The sequence below is a fragment of the Oncorhynchus gorbuscha genome, linkage group LG11 (genome assembly GCF_021184085.1).
Source record: "Oncorhynchus gorbuscha isolate QuinsamMale2020 ecotype Even-year linkage group LG11, OgorEven_v1.0, whole genome shotgun sequence".
NCBI lineage: Eukaryota > Metazoa > Chordata > Actinopteri > Salmoniformes > Salmonidae > Oncorhynchus > Oncorhynchus gorbuscha.
In genome coordinates, this window is record NC_060183.1 from 72,630,371 (window position 1) to 72,649,416 (window position 19,046).

Below are 19,046 nucleotides of genomic sequence, written 5' to 3' on the forward strand. Positions count from 1 at the left end.
TTTCCTATCCCTACTGCTGCGGTTTCCTCTCCCTACTACAACTGTTCACTCTCCCTACTGCTGCTGTTTCCTCTCCCTCCCTACTGCTGCTGTTTCCTCTCCCTCCCTACTGCTGCTGTTTCCTCTCCCTCCCTACTGCTGCTGTTTCCTCTCTCCCTACTGCTAGAATTGCCTCTCCCTACTACTGCTGTTTCCTCTCTCTCCCTTCTACTGCTGCTGTTTCCTCTCCCTACTGCGGCTGTTTCCTCTCCCTATGGCTGCTGTTTCCTCTCCCTATGGCTGCTGTTTCCTCTCTCCATACTACAGCTGTTTCCTCTCCCTACTACAGCTGTTTCCTCTCTCTCCCTACTACTACTGTTTCCTCTCTCTCCCTACTACAGCTGTTTCCTCTCCCTACTGCTGCTGTTTCCTCTCCCTACTGCTGCTGTTTCCTCTCCCTACTGCTGCTGTTTCCTCTCCCTACTGCTGCTGTTTCCTCTCCCTACGGCTTCTGTTTCCTCTCCCTATGGCTGCTGTTTCCTCTCTCCATACTACAGCTGTTTCCTCTCCCTACTACAGCTGTTTCCTCTCTCTCCCTACTACTACTGTTTCCTCTCTCTCCCTACTACAGCTGTTTCCTCTCCCTACTACAGCTGTTTCCTCTCCCTATTGCTGCTGTTTCCTCTCCCTATTGCTGCTGTTTCCTCTCCCTACTGCTGCTGTTTCCTCTCCCTACTGCTGCTGTTTCCTCTCCCTACTGCGGCTGTTTCCTCTCCCTACTGCGGCTGTTTCCTCTCCCTATGGCTGCTGTTTCCTCTCCCTATGGCTGCTGTTTCCTCTCTCCATACTACAGCTGTTTCCTCTCTCTCCCTACTACTACTGTTTCCTCTCTCTCCCTACTACAGCTGTTTCCTCTCCCTACTACAGCTGTTTCCTCTCCCTACTACAGCTGTTTCCTCTCCCTATTGCTGCTGTTTCCTCTCCCTCCCTACTGCTGCTGTTTCCTCTCCCTCCCTACTGCTGCTGTTTCCTCTCTCCCTACTGCTAGAATTGCCTCTCCCTACTACTGCTGTTTCCTCTCTCTCCCTTCTACTGCTGCTGTTTCCTCTCCCTACTGCGGCTGTTTCCTCTCCCTATGGCTGCTGTTTCCTCTCCCTATGGCTGCTGTTTCCTCTCTCCATACTACAGCTGTTTCCTCTCCCTACTACAGCTGTTTCCTCTCTCTCCCTACTACTACTGTTTCCTCTCTCTCCCTACTACAGCTGTTTCCTCTCCCTACTGCTGCTGTTTCCTCTCCCTACTGCTGCTGTTTCCTCTCCCTACTGCTGCTGTTTCCTCTCCCTACTGCTGCTGTTTCCTCTCCCTACTGCGGCTGTTTCCTCTCCCTACGGCTGCTGTTTCCTCTCCCTATGGCTGCTGTTTCCTCTCTCCATACTACAGCTGTTTCCTCTCCCTACTACAGCTGTTTCCTCTCTCTCCCTACTACTACTGTTTCCTCTCTCTCCCTACTACAGCTGTTTCCTCTCCCTACTACAGCTGTTTCCTCTCCCTATTGCTGCTGTTTCCTCTCCCTATTGCTGCTGTTTCCTCTCCCTACTGCTGCTGTTTCCTCTCCCTACTGCTGCTGTTTCCTCTCCCTTCTACTGCTGCTGTTTCCTCTCCCTACTGCGGCTGTTTCCTCTCCCTATGGCTGCTGTTTCCTCTCCCTATGGCTGCTGTTTCCTCTCTCCATACTACAGCTGTTTCCTCTCTCTCCCTACTACTACTGTTTCCTCTCTCTCCCTACTACAGCTGTTTCCTCTCCCTACTACAGCTGTTTCCTCTCCCTACTGCTGCTGTTTCCTCTCCCTACTGCTGCTGTTTCCTCTCCCTACTGCTGCTGTTTCCTCTCCCTACTGCTGCTGTTTCCTCTCCCTACTGCTGCTGTTTCCTCTCCCTACTGCTGCTGTTTCCTCTCCCTACTGCTGCTGTTTCCTCTCCCTACTGCTGCTGTTTCCTCTCCCTACTGCGGCTGTTTCCTCTCCCTATGGCTGCTGTTTCCTCTCCCTATGGCTGCTGTTTCCTCTCTCCATACTACAGCTGTTTCCTCTCCCTACTACAGCTGTTTCCTCTCTCTCCCTACTACTACTGTTTCCTCCCTCTCCCTACTACAGCTGTTTCCTCTCCCTACTACAGCTGTTTCCTCTCCCTACTACAGCTGTTTCCTCTCCCTACTACAGCTGTTTCCTCTCCCTACTGCTGCTGTTTCCTCTCCCTACTGCTGCTGTTTCCTCTCCCTACTAGAGCTGTTTTCTCTCCCTTCTACTGCTGCTGTTTCCTCTCCTTACTGCGGCTGTTTCCTCTCCCTATGGCTGCTGTTTCCTCTCCCTATGGCTGCTGTTTCCTCTCTCCATACTACAGCTGTTTCCTCTCCCTACTACTACTGTTTCCTCTCTCTCCCTACTACTACTGTTTCCTCTCTCTCCCTACTACAGCTGTTTCCTCTCCCTACTGCTGCTGTTTCCTCTCCCTACTGCTGCTGTTTCCTCTCCCTACTGCTGCTGTTTCCTCTCCCTACTGCTGCTGTTTCCTCTCCCTACTGCTGCTGTTTCCTCTCCCTACTGCGGCTGTTTCCTCTCCCTATGGCTGCTGTTTCCTCTCCCTATGGCTGCTGTTTCCTCTCTCCATACTACAGCTGTTTCCTCTCCCTACTACTACTGTTTCCTCTCTCTCCCTACTACAGCTGTTTCCTCTCCCTACTACAGCTGTTTCCTCTCCCTACTACAGCTGTTTCCTCTCCCTATTGCTGCTGTTTCCTCTCCCTACTGCTGCTGTTTCCTCTCCCTACTGCTGCTGTTTCCTCTCCCTTCTACTGCTGCTGTTTCCTCTCCCTACTGCGGCTGTTTCCTCTCCCTATGGCTGCTGTTTCCTCTCCCTATGGCTGCTGTTTCCTCTCTCCATACTACAGCTGTTTCCTCTCCCTACTACAGCCGTTTCCTCTCTCTCCCTACTACTACTGTTTCCTCTCTCTCCCTACTACAGCTGTTTCCTCTCCCTACTACAGCTGTTTCCTCTCCCTACTACAGCTGTTTCCTCTCCCTATTGCTGCTGTTTCCTCTCCCTACTGCTGCTGTTTCCTCTCCCTACTAGAGCTGTTTTCTCTCCCTTCTACTGCTGCTGTTTCCTCTCCCTACTACTGCTGCTGCTGTGCTTATAGGAGCTTCTGCTAACTGCTGGGCCTAATTGGCCCACCCAAACACTGGCTGAGACCTGGTGGGAGGTGGAGAGTTTAGACGCCAATAAAACAACACACATCCACAGACACACGCCTTTGCACACAGGCACAGGCAGACAATCGTTTAACACACACACTTACACACACACACACAATACACCCTTGCAAGACTAGACCATGTTTCTGCCATCTGTCATCACTATGATCAACGCTGTTTAAATAAACAAAACCAGAGCAGAGTCGTTAAGCCGTGGATTGTTTGTGTGAAGCAACTAATATCAATGTACATTTACCCCTCTGGTGATCTGCTGTCAAATACTTTCTTTTTAGAAGTTTGACCAAACCTGACTTCACAGGCGGTTGGTGGCACCTTAATTGGGGAGAACGGGCTCGTGGTAATGACTGGAGCGGAATCAGTGGAATGTATCAAATATATCAAACACATGGTTTCCAGGTGTATGATGCCATTCCATTTGCTCTGTTCTGGCCATTATTATGAGCTGTCTTCCCCTCAGAAGCCTACTGTGTCTGACTTTCAGAAAAATGTCTGTCTCAAAACTAAACACTTATGGTCCCACTCGGAACTGCTACCAACATGCCAGAGTCTGGTACTGCGCTCTAAGGTCCCGACTCTGGACCACACATACGCTCTGGCGATAGGGGTTTGACTCTCACCTTGGGCCTCTCCTGTCTGTTTTGAACTGTCCTGTCATAAAAATAGCTAATTTAAAAACAATTAGACACATTGCCCTACGATGCACTACTTCTGTACTCCTTACCATGCTTGCCAAATATCAGAGCTCAAAATCAACTGCTACCAGCAGAGCAGTGGAGCCCATGGAAATACACATTAGAATGGGTAAAACCCTAGACAGGCAGGTATTCTATTTCTATGGTTTAACTCACCTTGGAAGAACCAGCTGTTTCCCGTCTTGTCTTCGTAGGCCGCATCGATGTTGTCGGGGATCCCCCTCCAGTGGCGTGTTGCTAGCGCCGGGTACCCCGCCTGCAGTTGGCCTTCACGGATACGCCACACGTAGCGGGACTTGAAGAAGAACATCTCCCCTCTGATCATTGACACGGCATCAAAGTTAGTCCTGCAGGGATCTGGCTGTGGCCAAGTCATGAAGAAAGAGACAGAGTGAGCACAGGTTATGTCATTCAAAATGAAAATTGCGGAAGCTCAACTCAGCCTGGAAACTTTCATCAATCTCAACAAATTAAGTCACTGAAATGAACATTGCGTATTAATCTACTAATATTCCAGTTGTTAGCTATTTGCTCCCAACAATGGATGTGTTCACTGATAAGTTGGACTTCTATTAATTTCTTGTCATATTCAGTCCTCACCACAGTTGTTTCGATCTCATTGGTCTCTGTGATGACGGGCGGGGCTTTTTGCAGTGGACCATACAGGTATTGGATGCCCTGCTTGTCATCGTCACTCAGCTCCAGGGGATAGGAGAAGCTGTAGAAGGGGGACATGACGGCTCCTTCGACCAGGGAGTGCTGGAGGCCGAGGACGTGGCCAAACTCATGGGCCGCCACCTGCAGGAGATCAGTGCCTGCAGGACCATCATGGGACAATGGTCAGTGACATTGAGACAGAGGGCAGTGACATTGAGACAGAGGGCATCAACCATACTTGCCTGAGCAAGATTTAGACAGTATCTTTAGCAATGTTTGTTCAGTATCTTCACATATAAACTACTACCTAGAGAACAGTGGAGGTTAGTGCCGTTTAAGATGAAAGCCGCTACAAAGCCGCTACAATCATAAATTAATAAAACCAAAATCTTACCTTGACTTGGAAGAATTCCCGTGTTGGATAGCCATAGCCAGCTAGCAAACATAACATCCCTCTCTGTTTGAGCCAGGTGTTTGAATAGGCTAAACTAGCTAGCTGCATTTGCTAGCTAAATGAAAGTTTAAAAAAAATACAACCAAATATATCTAGCTCTCTCTCGCTCTCTTGCTTCTCTAAATTTTGGAAGAAATGTGTTAAAAACTGTTAAACTATTGTCTTTCTCGCTCTCTGAGTCAACTATTCACCACATTTTATTCACTGCAGGGCTAGCTAGCAGTAGCTTATGCTTCCAGTACTAGATTTATTCTCTTATACTTTGATTGGGTGGACAACATGTCAGTTCATGCTGCAAGAGCTCTGATAGTTTGGAGGACGTCCTCTGGAAGTTGTCATAATTACTGTGTAAGTCTATGGAATGGGGTGAGAACCATGAGCCTCCTAGGTTTTCTATTGAAATCGATGTACCTAGAGGAGGACAGAAGCTGTCCTCCGGCTACACCATAGTGATACCCTACAGACTGCTGCTGAGGCTACTGTACACCTGTATTGCAAAACCGTGCGTTTTAATAAATTATTTGGTGACGTGAACATATTTAGTATAGTTGAATCTTTTTTAATGTTTCACTATTTTTATTTTTTATGAAATTCACTCTGGAGGACGGTCCTCCCCTTCCTCCTGCGAGGAGCCTCCACTACTATAGACCGGTAAATTAAATAGGTTATTTCTGCTATTCACTCACCCATGCTGTTTCCCACTGTCCAACTCTCATCATAGTCAAAGTGGATATCGCCTGCCCGGTGAGTTCTGGGGAAAAAGGCATGGGCCAGAATGCCTCCAGGACCATCGAAAGGCAGGTTGTCACCATGCCAGTACCTACACAACAAACACAGAGGCACAAGGCAGGGTGGTCAGCCATTTTATTTTAGACAAAGTTCACCACTTCATTAGTCACTTTAGGGCATTAGATTCAGCTGTGGGCAAATTTTCTTCTTAAGCGGATGGTCGGAGGGCCCGGAACTTAATTACAAATAATTTGTAGACTGCAATTTGATTGCAAGAATCCCAAACAGATCATTTCAAACCTTGCTTAGATATGTATACGATCACATCTCTCTATTATGCGTGGGAATACTTGGAAATAGAATATTTGGAGCTGATTTCCTGGTGTCTTTTATGTCCAACTATGAAAATTCTATACTGAACAAAAATATAAACGCAACATGTTGGTGTTGGTCCCATGTTTCATGAGCTAAAATAAAAGATCCCAGAAATGTTCCATATGTACAAAAGTCTTATTTCTCTCAAATGTTGTGCTAGTGAGCATTTCTCCTTTGCCAAGATAACCCATCCACCTGAAAGGTGTGGCATATCAAGAAGCTGATTAAACAGCATGATCATTACACAGGTACACCTTGTGCTAGGGACAATAAAAGGCCACACTAAAATGTTCAGTTTTGTTACACAAAATGTGCAGTTTTGTCACACAGATGTCTCAAGTGTTAAGGGAGTGAGCAATTGGCATGCTGACTGCAGGAATGTCCACCAGACTTGTTGCCAAATAATTCTGTTAATTTCTCTACCATAAGCCGCCTCCAGCGTTGTTTTAGAAATTTAGCAGTACGTCCAACCGGTCTCACAACCACGGACCATGTGTAACCACACCAGCCCAGGACCTCCACATCCAGCTTCTTCATCTGCGGGATCATCTGAGACCAGCCTCCCGGACAGCTGATGTACAGCTGTATTTCCGTCTGTAATAAAGCCCTTTTATCGGGAAAACCTCAGTCTGATTGGCTGGACCTGGCTCCCCAATGGGTGGGCCTGGCTCCCAACTGTTTGGGCTTCCTGCCCAGTCATATGAAATTTATAGATTCGTGCCTAATGAATTTATTTCAATTGACTGATTTCCTTATTTGAAATGTAAGTCAGTAAAATTGTTGAAATTGTTGCATGTTGCGTTTCTATTTTTGTTCAGTACAAAAAAATATATATGTACATTTTCTTTGCTCAGAAAACTTGGGGGGCCAAGTAAAACCAACCGCGGGCCGCCAGTTTGGGAACCCTGCTTTATGGGCTCCTTACAAATCTGATTCCCATATGTTTGTTATTATGTTTGTATTGTTGCTTATATACAAGGAATGTATCCATGTATCCATTTCAACATTAATGAAGACACATTCAAAGGGGAAATTGACATTTGATCCTTTCCTTTCTGCTCAGATATTCAAGTAAGCTCCATGGACCTTCTGTACAGTAAATAATCTAAGTAATGCTGTCATTGCAGACAGTAAAAAATCTGTGTCTATAAAAAATCTTGGGGCTCCATAATCCTCTCGATGTCAAGATCCAACCTAGTACAGTAACTGAACATCATGTCATTACTGAGGCATCTCTTTGATGTAAGGTACAAGGTCCTAAACTATGCCATTGCTCAGACCCATCACACTGTGGGGGATTGAGTTACGGCTCATACCACAGCGATTAAATCCAATTAATGTTGCCAGCCTGCATAGTGAGGGAACTAACGACTGGGTCAAATGATGAGAAAGTATGAATTCACTTATAAAAAAGACAAAAAAATTGTAATATCTACGAAAACATGTTATTTCTTGCGGTAAATATGTGCTTTAGTATTTTTTATTTTACAACTGTGGTATAAGCAGGATAAACGCCTCTGTTCTGTACATTATCTTGGAAAAAAACTCTGCAGCGGGACGAGACAGAACGTCAGTGTTAATCTCTACTTACAAAGGCAAAGGTCTCGAGGGCAGATACAGTATCGTCTGAGAGAAGAAACATGTATGTGGGTCTGGTGTGTAGGTGGATGCTCTAAAGCTGCAGTAATTTACAACAAGGGAATGTGATGCTGTTGTGCTCGTGCCAACACAACAAATCCATTGAGAGTCGAAGAAATGTGCCCTGAGGCTTTTCATTCAAATAAACCATAGCAAACAAGTCCTGTCTTGTAACATTCAAGTGCATTCAGGATGGAGGGGGGGGGGGAAAGATTCGCCCATGAGCATGGCCTATTATAGATGGGTGAGAGATGGGCAGGGTTGGGGTCAATTCAACTCAGTTTAACTGAGTTGGTGAGTTCAGGTTCCTATTTAGAACATTTAATTCAGGAATTACATTTCTTTGAAGATAAATGGACATTCACAAATTCATGCACATTTTTAGATTTGATTGAGTAAATGAAACTTGCCCTCAAGTTTGGTGATTGTACTGAGATAACTGAACACTAGTGTTGGCCTGTGAAAAATGCTACACCTGTACTAGCTGTAACACCACTCCCTTATTTCCTACCTCTTTCCCTAACAGATAACAAGTCATGAACATAGCTGTGTGAATGTCCAACAGCAAAGCTGATTATCTGTACAACCATCAACGCTAATCCCTCAACTTCTCTTTTGAAAAGGTCCTTGTGTTTTTGTCTGATAAGATGAGAACTTCACTTCTCTAAGTCAACAAGATGAACCTGATAAGAAGCACAAGAGATGAAATAGGTTGTCCTGGGTGTTAGCATTAGTAATATTTATAGTAAAGGTTGAGTGCTTCACAGATAAATACAGACATTGAGTGAGTCAGGAAAGTGACACAAGACATACCAATAGTTTTGATGATGTGCACCAGCACACTGAGTCATATGACCAGTAATGCTGTTATACTGAAAGTACATTTAAAAACTGTAATAGAAATCAATAACACATTTTCCAGTGCATGACTGGAATTTCAATAGATTTTCTGAAATAGGTGAGCTGAAATAGAGTTCATCCCAAGCTTGCCTCAGGTTCTCAGTGTTCTGCGCCACAGGAAATGCAGATGAGCTTTGTGATTTACATAAATTCACTGAAAACCCACACTAACACACAGTTATATTTACAGTATTGTACTTTTCATGTAGCCTAATTTTGCCCAGCTAATAGTCTAACCATCGACCAAGCCACATTATGGACTAAACTAAACATCAAAATTGTCACGCCTGCTCCCGCTCTCCCTCTCTGGCTCGAGAGCGCCAGGCTGCCTTTCATTACGCACACATGTCACCATCATTACGTGCAGCAGCGCTCATTGATCTCACCTGGACTCCTTCCCTTTGTTGATTGCCCTGCCTATAACTATCTGCTCCCTCATTTGTTCCCTGTGCCTGCATTAATGTCGTTATGTGTTCATGTCCAGACTGTCATGCTTTGTTTCATGTCCATTGTTAATTAAATGTTCACTTCCTGTACCTGCTTCTTGTCTACCATCATTGATCTATTTTGTTACGACAATACTGATCAAATTAAGATCCTACACCTCTAGAATGATGATTACCTGGTAAAGTCGATGATGATGTCAGCTCTCCCACTGCTGACCTCAGTGAACTTCAAGGGTGTGACTTCACTCCACACACGCAGAGCCTCCTGCAAGATGTGACGGACTTTCTCATTACTCAACTGCCAGGGGAAGCGCATGATCCTGTGAGACACAACACACACACACACACACACACACACACACACACACACACACACACACACACACACACACACACACACACACACACACACACACACACACACACACACACACACACACACACACACACACACACACACGTCAGAAACCATCAGCATGATCGCCATCTGTGTTCTACCCATAATCCTCTTTTGCGGGGGGCAGAGTGAGTGCCACCCTTCTCTAGTTGCTTCATGGGCCACAGGGTGACCTTGGTCTAGGATAATCTGGTTGTTGTGAGAAAGAAGCCTCTCTGAAGTGGGTGCAAGGTCCAGTCTGATGCCACCCAGCTTGACTGGTGGGTTGGAGCTGTCAAACGTCCCACATTAACAAAAGGATATAATATGTTGCTGAATGGGTTGTATGGATGAACTTTCTGCACAATGCCAGATCACCATGATAGCATGGTTCAATCATACAGATTTAATTTGAACCAGTTTGCTACAGAAGGTAAATAATCCTACAGCAACAGGAAATGTGAGTTATTATGTGAATTCTAAATTATGAACATTTATGTAGGGGTTGACACATTTTTTGTGAGGGCAAATCAAGTCTGAAATTTTCAAGTGGAAACCACAAGTCAAATACACTACAAGGTGCATTTTCTGCAGTGCAGGAACATTCTCAGCGACAAAAGAGTGATCAACTTAAGTTGGGGGTGGCAGCGTAGCCTAGTGGTTAGAGCGTTGGACTAGTAACTGGAAGGTTGCGAGTTCAAACCCCCGAGCTGACAAGGTACAAATCTGTTGTTCTGCCCCTGAACAGGCAGTTAACCCACTGTTCCTAGGCCGTCATTGAAATTAAGAATGTGTTCTTAACTGACTTGCCTGGTTAAATAAAGGTTAAAAATAAATACAAAAATACAGCAACATGAACAAAGACTATGGTAGGTGCTTGCTTGCATACTGACCCAACCAACCAACACTCTTTATGCAGAATAATAATAAAATAAAAAAAACCTATCCTCAAAAAGTCTGACAGCTGCCATCTTGACTTGCTGCATCACCGTCTGTTATGGCAACTGCTTGACATCCGACCGCAAGGCGGATGCAAAGGGTGGTGCGGACAGCCCAGTACATCCCTGGGGCCGAGCTCCATGCCACCCAGAACCTCTATACCAGGCACTATCCAGAATCTCTATACCCCAGCCACCCAAGCCATAGACCCGTTCATTCTGCTACCGCATGGTAAGCGGTACCGTAGTACCAAGTCTGAGACCAAAAGGCTCCTGAACAGCTTCTACCCCCAAGCCATAAGACAGCTGAACAGTTGTGAACAGGACTATTTGCATTGATCTAGTTTTCCACTGACCCTCTTGCACTGACTCTACGCACACACTCACTGGACTCTACCCACACACTCACACATACATAAGAATTTGTTCTTAACTGACTTGCCTAGTTAAATAAAAGTTCATTTTTATTTAAATTTTAAATAAACTTAAGACTCCAACACAAACACACATGCTCACACACACACACACACACACACACATGCATATTGATGCCACACACACATTTTTACACTCTTCACATGCGTACAATGATGCTACTCTGTTAATGATCTATCCTGATTGCCTTGTCACTTTTACTCCTACCTACATATACATATTAGCTCAACTATCTCGTACCCCTGCACATTGACTCGGTACTCCTTGTACATAGCCTCGTTATTGTTATCTATTGTGTTCCTATTTTCTATTTTTATTTGCACATATTCGTACTTTTTAACTCTGCATTGTTGGGAAAGGGCTTGTAAGTAAGCATTTCACGGTAAAGGCTACACCTGTTGTATTTGGATTCATACTTCAGTTATTCAAAGCATAGGTAATGTGCAGTACATAGAAACATAACTTCAACTTGTTCACAGTTGTTGTGGATTACCACGCAGCAAGGCTGAACGCTGAGTTGACAGAGGTTGTGTGTGCGTCCGTCCAACCAGGACCTGCATTATTATGACAGGCGTTGACAGACAGGAAGGGCAGCGCTTGTTATTACCAGGCGACACCCCATGGAGGACATTTAAACAACCGTGACATGTTCAGTCTCAATGTCGGTCTCATGTTTCATATTATGGGTTTCTCAGTGGGCGCCAGTAAAATCACCCCCCACCCCTGCTTTCTGTTGCAATCCGTTACCCCCCTGCCCTGCAGACGTTTCCCCTGGTGCCTCCCTGGATACCAGCCATGGTGGCTATCACTTTTATTCTTCATTTTAGATTTCATAATGAATGGGCAGGTGTTGCAAAAATGGATTGTGCCTCATTGTGTGGAGGACCTACATACATGCCCAGACAGGAGAGGCCAGCCTTGTGCTGTTGCTGTATTACCCTACTCTACTTCAACAACCTCCCTAACCCTGCCACGGTGATGCATGCCGGGGCCCGGTTCTAACCCACGCCCCCGACGCCTGCAGCAGACACCCATTAAACCTGTGCCCTGGGAGTTCAGTTCCAGAATGTGGAACAGTCACTATGTTGCTAATGCTACGGCCCGTTATTATTAGTCATCACAGAGGAGACAGCAAAACGCTGGCCTGGTAATGACCCCCCTCACCATAGCCACTCTGGGAAAAGAGCAGTGGAACCAGAGCGGGGACAACAGTGCTGATTGCTGGCTCGGGGGCCAAAAGAGGCAGGTCCAGCTCTGTGCTGTTGTGTGTCTGAGGTAAAAATGTGATGAGCCAGCAGAGTACAGTACACACCCCTACAGTACTGTACAATCGTACAATTATTTGTTCCTTTCTTGAAAAGCTGTGTGTGCAGAAATGATTTTCTGTGAGAGGGAGTGCAGGGCACGGGAGGTTCAGTGCCTGTTGACAATCAGCAAAATGACAATGAAGCTATACTTAGGGACACTGAGTAAGTGGCTACCTCAAAGGGATCATGAGTAATGATGACTTATGATGCAATATATTGGTGTTTGTTTGGGGAAGGGTGGTTAATCATACACAGCATTTTTATGCTTGATCAATACATATGGCATTTTTCACATGAAAACATAAGCTCACTATTCATACAATATAATATAACAATTCTACGCCATTAAAGGAAAAATCCACTCAAAAACTATATTTCTGTATTTTTTCATTAATCCACTGTTATTAAAGACATGCTCTGGTACTTTGGCGACTAAAAAAAGTTTTTTTTTTTTTTTTTAATCCTGCTTTGGGATGGATGTGTCAATGTGTAGTTCATACATACATAATCTATTAGCAGAATTACTGCTTTACCTCAATTAGCCACAAAATCCCTAGTTTGAAAGCAACTGTTTTCTTGAAGATGTGCCGCACCATGTTTCCTACATTTTTACCTCCACATGGGTCAGCACCCTAGCAATTTGAGTTTTAGCCAATGAGCTTCAGCCCCTCACATTTGACAGACAGCTAGCAAAAGGCCTGCCCAAAGTTATCCAATGAAGTTGCAGGGCGGGCCCAACGGCACAGTGGACACAGCAGAGATAGAGAGATGACATGGCGCACATATGTGACTTAGGCTATGTTTTGGCTCATGAGTGCTACTTTCAGAACTGCTGGCTAAAAAATATCCAAAAGTGCCGGAGCATCTCTTTAATACAGTCCCAAAATGTTTAGCATGTCAGCAGTCAAGTTTTCAAGATATTGGACTTTCAAGAAGCAAAGTGTCACTTCCCACAGGCATCATCTTGATGTGGCAAGTGACACTTTGCTTCTTGAAAATCCTATATCTTGAAATGTTTTGGGACATTATTAACAGTGGATTAATGAAAAAAATATGAGTGACACTTACTGTTGTGCTGAAAAAGAAATTGCTTTCTGTAACAAAGACTCAGTGTTGCTCTTCTGATAACACTCCTCTGGAAGTAACTATTAGCTTGACCTTTCCCCTCTCCAGCCCCCTTCCTGCTGAGCTGTATGTGGAGACATCAGGAAGTATGCGGTCTGCTCTGCTGTAACATGCTTGAGTGCTCTGACACGGTCTTGTAAATGGCTATGTTTTTTCAGGTCGCGACCCCCTCTGACTCCAAATGACAGAGGGGGTGGGTGGCAAATGTCCGGTGTGGCCCGTCTTTTGACTTTAATGGAAGAGGGAAGGCAGTCCAAACACAGGGAGGAGTGCAGATGACCCCGAGGGCACGAGGTCACTGTGTCACTCAAAAGGTGCTTCAAAGGCAAAGAAATCCCAAAGTAAATTGAAGTAGTGCCTCCTAGTTTTCTGCCATGTCTGGTTTGAAATTCTATCAAAAACATGAACTCAGCCAAACACTGAATACACATCTACATAGGCTGGGCAGCCTATCCTTACAACAAAGTAAATTATCCTTCACTGAAATGTGTCTCTTTAGAAGTTTTGGTGTCAGTGTAAAGGCTCCTCTCTCCTCTCAGTAGCTGTAACCTGGGTGGCCTAACCCAAATGATTCTTGATTTTGAGCATATAAAATAAGCTGAGGTGCTGGGTTGGGTTGGGGACCAGAGTGATACATATGATGTACACATTACCCGCCTTTCATTCAGAACAATGTAGTGGCTTTTGCCAGCCAGTAGCGACCTTTGCAGGCCGGTGGTGGCCTTTGCCAGCCAGTAGTGGCCTTTGCCTGCCAGTGTACTGTAGAAGTTAACCAGTCTACCGTGACAGGGGTTGCATTTGTGTCTCTGTCCTTGTTGGCTAAACTACAGATATCAGTGATAACCTCTTCAATTTGTATGCCATGTATAAAAATTCCAGAGCAAACTCAGGAAAAGCAGATCCCAGTGAAAAAGCTAAATGCATGGATATGTCTAGAGCAGTGGTTCCCAAACTGGGGTACACCAAATACAAATTTGATTTACATACGAAATACAAATTTAAGAAATGTATGGTCCCGCACCCCTTCAAACATTCAACCTCCAGCTGTGTACCCCCTCTAGCACCAGGGTCAGCACACTCTCAAATGTTGTTTTTTCCATCATTGTAAGCCTGCCACACACACTATGTGATACATTGCCCATAAGCTTGATTTCATTTGCACACAAACAATCATACAATGATGGAAAGACCTGTGTTGTCCTTGTTAATGCAGACAGAAAAGAGCTCCGACTTCTTAATCATAGCCTCAATTTTGTCCCGTACATTGAATATAGTTGTAGAGAGTCCCTGTAATCCTAGATTTAGATCATTCAGGAGAGAAAAAACATCTCCCAGATAGGCCAGTCATGTGAGAAACCCATCATCATGCAAGCGGTCAGACAAGTGCAAATGATGGTCAGTAAAGAAAACTTCAAGCTTGTCTCTCAATTTAAAATATCATATCAATACTTTGCCCCTTTATAACCAGTGTTATAAAAGCGTTACATGGTCGCTGCCCATATCATTGTATAATGCAGAAAATACATGAGAGTTCAGGGGCCTTGCTTTAAGTTAACAAAGTTAACCATTTTCACTGTAGTGTACAAAACGTCTTTCAAGCTGTCAGGCATTCCCTTGGCAGCAAGAGCCTCTCGGTGGATGCTGCAGTGTACCCAAGTGGAGTCGGGAGAAACTGCTTGCACGTCCCACTAATTCTCCCTGTCATGGCTTTTACACCATCAGTACAGACACCAACACATCTTGAACACCAAAGTCCATTTGATGTCACAAAGCTGTCCAGTACTTTAAAAATATCCTCTCATGTTGCCCTGGTTTCCAGTAGTTTGCAGAAGAGGATGTCTTCCTTAATTGTCCCCCAATAAACGTAACAGACATATACCAGGATCTGTGTCAGGCCCAACACGTCAGTTGACTCATCCAGCTGTAATGCATATAACTCACTGGCTTGTATGCAAAGCAGTAATTGTTTCAAAACATCTTCTGCCATGTCACTGATGCGCCGTGAAACAGTGTTGTTGATGAAGTCATTGTCTGTATAGTTTTTGTGCCTTTTCCCCAAACATTGTCCCAGCCATATCCGTGGCAGCAGGAAGAATGAAGTCCTCCACAATAGCTTGGGGCTTGCCTGTCCTAGCCACTCGGTAACTCACCATATAAGACGCTTCTAGGCCCTTCTTATGAATGGTATCTTTTGCTTTTGTACATGTCTTACTACTCAAAAGACGTCTTTATTTTTCAAATTGTCATGTTTCGCATCTAAATGTCTGCGCAAGAGTGAAAGTTTCCCACGAGAGAGTAACAGTTAATGTGATTGGATGTTAATTATTTGACTAGGCTGACTAGGCTACCTGTATTTGACATTGTGTTGTTATTTCGCTGAACACTAGATGGTTTAATTACATTTTTGGCAGTGAAACGAGGCTACTCAGGCGAGAAAAAAAACCTCACCCAAATGTATAGCCCCGTTGGAAAATATTAATGGACTGTTTGAAAATGTGAAGATATTTTTTGTATTTTTTTTCTTCTAAAATATTATTATTCTAAATGTTTTATGTGAATCACATTTTTATTTGGCGTACCCCAGTTTGGGAATACCTGGTCTAGATCAACCAAAGAAGAATAACCTTACTTGTAGGTGAGGTCAGTCTTGTCCCAGCGCCCCCCAAAGACAACGAAGCGCTTCCGCCGCTGCTTTCCTCCAAAGCTGCCCCCCCTTCTGCATGTGGTAGTCCGAGATGCCACTTTGCTTCTGAGTAGGATAGTCTGGAACACCACAGCGAGGCCGATTCCAGATGGACTCTGTGCCATTCCATGACAACACAGTCTCTGGATAGACACCTCCCGACAGGTGCAATTGTTCCTTCAGAGTGTCCTGAGTATGATCAAATCTTGTCGTCTTCTTCAGGCCATATGGGTGAGCCTTCTGAGGCCATCCCTGTGAAAAGAGGTATGTGCAACTAAGTACCATTCAAAGAATGTAAATTAAGCTATTGTTTTGACAAAATCACATACATCTAGGCTACAAAGAAAATGACATTAAACTAAATCAAATGGAAAATGGAATGCATGTTTTTAGATAGCTGCATGGCAAGACATGGTCATCACAGTAAATTGCAGCATGGTACATTACTGTAACGTTCTAATAGAGAACCTCAGGAGGAGCTGGGCTTCTGGGACCCAGATAAATCTCCAAGGCATTATTAGTCAATTTCCTCCAGAGCATTTAGAGGGAATTGGTCTGTCAATTGAATGGGTGGAGAGATGATTGGGTGGAGGACAGGGAGGGGTCAGAGGAAGGGGGACGGCTGAACCCTCTCACCACTTTATCCTTGCTCTATCTTTGGCTTCGCTTTATTACAGTTTACTGGTTTCCTAAAAAGCAGCTGTGAAGGCTTGGAAACTTCTCCTTCTCTGGCTTTTTTCTATGGGGGAGGGGATGACAGTTGTAGAGGTGAAATAGGGTGAATTGTAGTTTCTTTCTTGTTTTAACGGTCTTAAAAATGCTTCCGTGTCCGACAGCCCAAGGGTACCCTTTAAAAGCTGTAATTTGTGAACAAGCTATTTTTAAATGGCCATTAAAAGTCTAACATGAGAGGCTTTGATGCAGTGGTGCATTTTCACAAAGGCTTGAAAGACTTGGATGTTGTGATCAGGAACTAGTACACACTACCTTCCTTGCTAACATTCATCATTCCAAACCTTGCAGATGGACATTAAGAGAGGAATCCCATTTATGTCTATCAGTTGTACGATCTAACATAATAAGTAACCAGGTACACTTCTGTTTTTCAGCCTTTGAATGAGGAAGCCTTCCCTCCTATCTCTCTTCAAGTTATTCTGTAAATTCTGAAACCATTCAATTTTATGTCATGTCTATCTTTAAAAAAAAATGTAGATCACAATGGCACTGACCTTGATGTATGGATGAAACCCCAATTTTGTTAGTAAGTAGCTTAGACAGCCGATAGTGGGCGCTAAATTTACGCTATCGTCTAGGATTTATGTGCCCAACTGGTAATACACTCGTGTCCCATGTAGGCTGGCTCGTACATAACGCACCCACCGTTCAGGCTGCAAAGGCATCATTTCCCTCCTTATCTAGCTTTAATGGCGGGCAGTTGGAGGGAAAAATGAGGAAATAAAATACAGTTTTCCACCACTTAGGATGTTGCACACTGTATTCAGCCAAGGGATTTAAGCAATTGATCTCATGTCATCGTGATGACTATAAACATTTATACTAACATCCCCAATCTGAGGTAAAAAGGATGTGTCATTTATGGGGTGAAAATGCTAACTTGTGTAAGGTAGTAACACAAACTGTCTACATTAAGGAAATTTGCTCAATATGAAATAATTTAATATGTGTCACGACTCCTACCGAAGGTGGCTCCTCTTCCTGTTCGTGCGGCGCTCAGCGGTCATCGTCACCAGTCTACTAGCTGCCATTGACCCCTTTTCCCTTTTCTGTTGGTTTTGTCTTATTGGTTTCACCTGTTTCTTGTTTAGGTTTTTAGTTGGGCTATTTAAGCCAGTAAGGCCCGCCTGCTCTTTGTGCGGGCTTATTTTTCCACTGTGTTTATGTGTGGTAGTGTGTTTCGTTTTGGGTTTTTCTCCAGACTAGTTAGATCCTGTTTTTGGGCCAATCGTGGATGTGCGCCTGGTATTTGGAGTGTACGATTTTCCCTGTGCTGAAATAAAAGCACTATTCCGTACCTTCTGCCTCCTGCACCTGACTCCGCTCCCACTACGCCTGAGTGCGTCACAATATGGCTAAATAATTCAACATGTTCATTTGAGATAATAGTTTGTGAGTGGGCAACATATACTTTTGCAATGACATATATTTCTCACTCATTTAACCATTTAGAGAGTAAAAATAAGCTCTCAAACACAATTTAACCAGGCGCTGTAGACTAGAGCCTCCATAGTATCAGTGCAGCAGCCTGAACATCTGACACTCCTACTCTAATATCAAAGTGCAGATACTGTGTTGAAGAATGCTGCAAGAGAAAGCAACGTCAAAAATATTCAAGGGCAGGTGTTCACTTTTCATCCAATATTTTAAAAATAAACGGCATAATACCTATTTAATAGACCGCCTATATATCTTTTGCTTTGACACTCAACGTGACAAGACAGTTAGTTCAGATCTTTTGGGGTTCAGCTGATGCAATGAACCATAGCCAAAAAAGTCTATGCAGAACGCAGGTTGACGTTTATTGTCACAAGTCTTGTCCTGGTGGCAGAACTGAGTGATTTCCCCTTCGATAGGCCAGGTGTAAAGTCAAAATTGACTATATTGTACAAATGTATGAAAACAAAAATGAGCTTGTTTGGTCTTAATTTAAGGTTCAGGTTAAGGAATTAGGGTTAGCAGTGTGGTTAAGGTTAGGTTTAAAATCATATTTTATGATATTGTGGCTGTGCCAGCTAGTGACCACTCTGCAGAGCTGCCTCCAGAACAAGATTCATGATGAAAAAATGCTAACTACGGTGAGAACAACCACTCACCAGCAGAGCCAAAATAGCATCTTTGTGAGACTTGGCCAAATCTAATAAGAAGAAAACAACCCTCCAGCATGTTGTCAGCTATTCAGTGTGCTCATAACAACCACACGCAGATGAAATAATTACTCATAACTCAGGACCATCAAGAGCTTTGAAATATTTTTGGTCCAATGGGAGTTACAAGTTCCATGCTTATTAGAAACGGGTGACCT

At 44.2% G+C, this 19,046-nt stretch overlaps 1 protein-coding gene across 1 annotated transcript in view; it reads right to left on the bottom strand.

Moving 5' to 3' along the window:
* The window catches only part of mmp11b (matrix metallopeptidase 11b), a 35,740-nt gene that overhangs the window by 3,869 nt on the left and 12,825 nt on the right, over window positions 1-19,046 (bottom strand). Inside the window, exons 2-6 of the mRNA XM_046290405.1 lie at window positions 15,953-16,258; window positions 9,319-9,462; window positions 5,741-5,874; window positions 4,544-4,758; window positions 4,100-4,304 (exon numbers count right to left, since the gene is read on the bottom strand). Coding sequence (XP_046146361.1) covers window positions 4,100-4,304; window positions 4,544-4,758; window positions 5,741-5,874; window positions 9,319-9,462; window positions 15,953-16,131 — 877 coding nt within the window. The 5' untranslated portion in view covers window positions 16,132-16,258. The remainder of the gene's footprint in view (window positions 1-4,099; window positions 4,305-4,543; window positions 4,759-5,740; window positions 5,875-9,318; window positions 9,463-15,952; window positions 16,259-19,046) is intronic.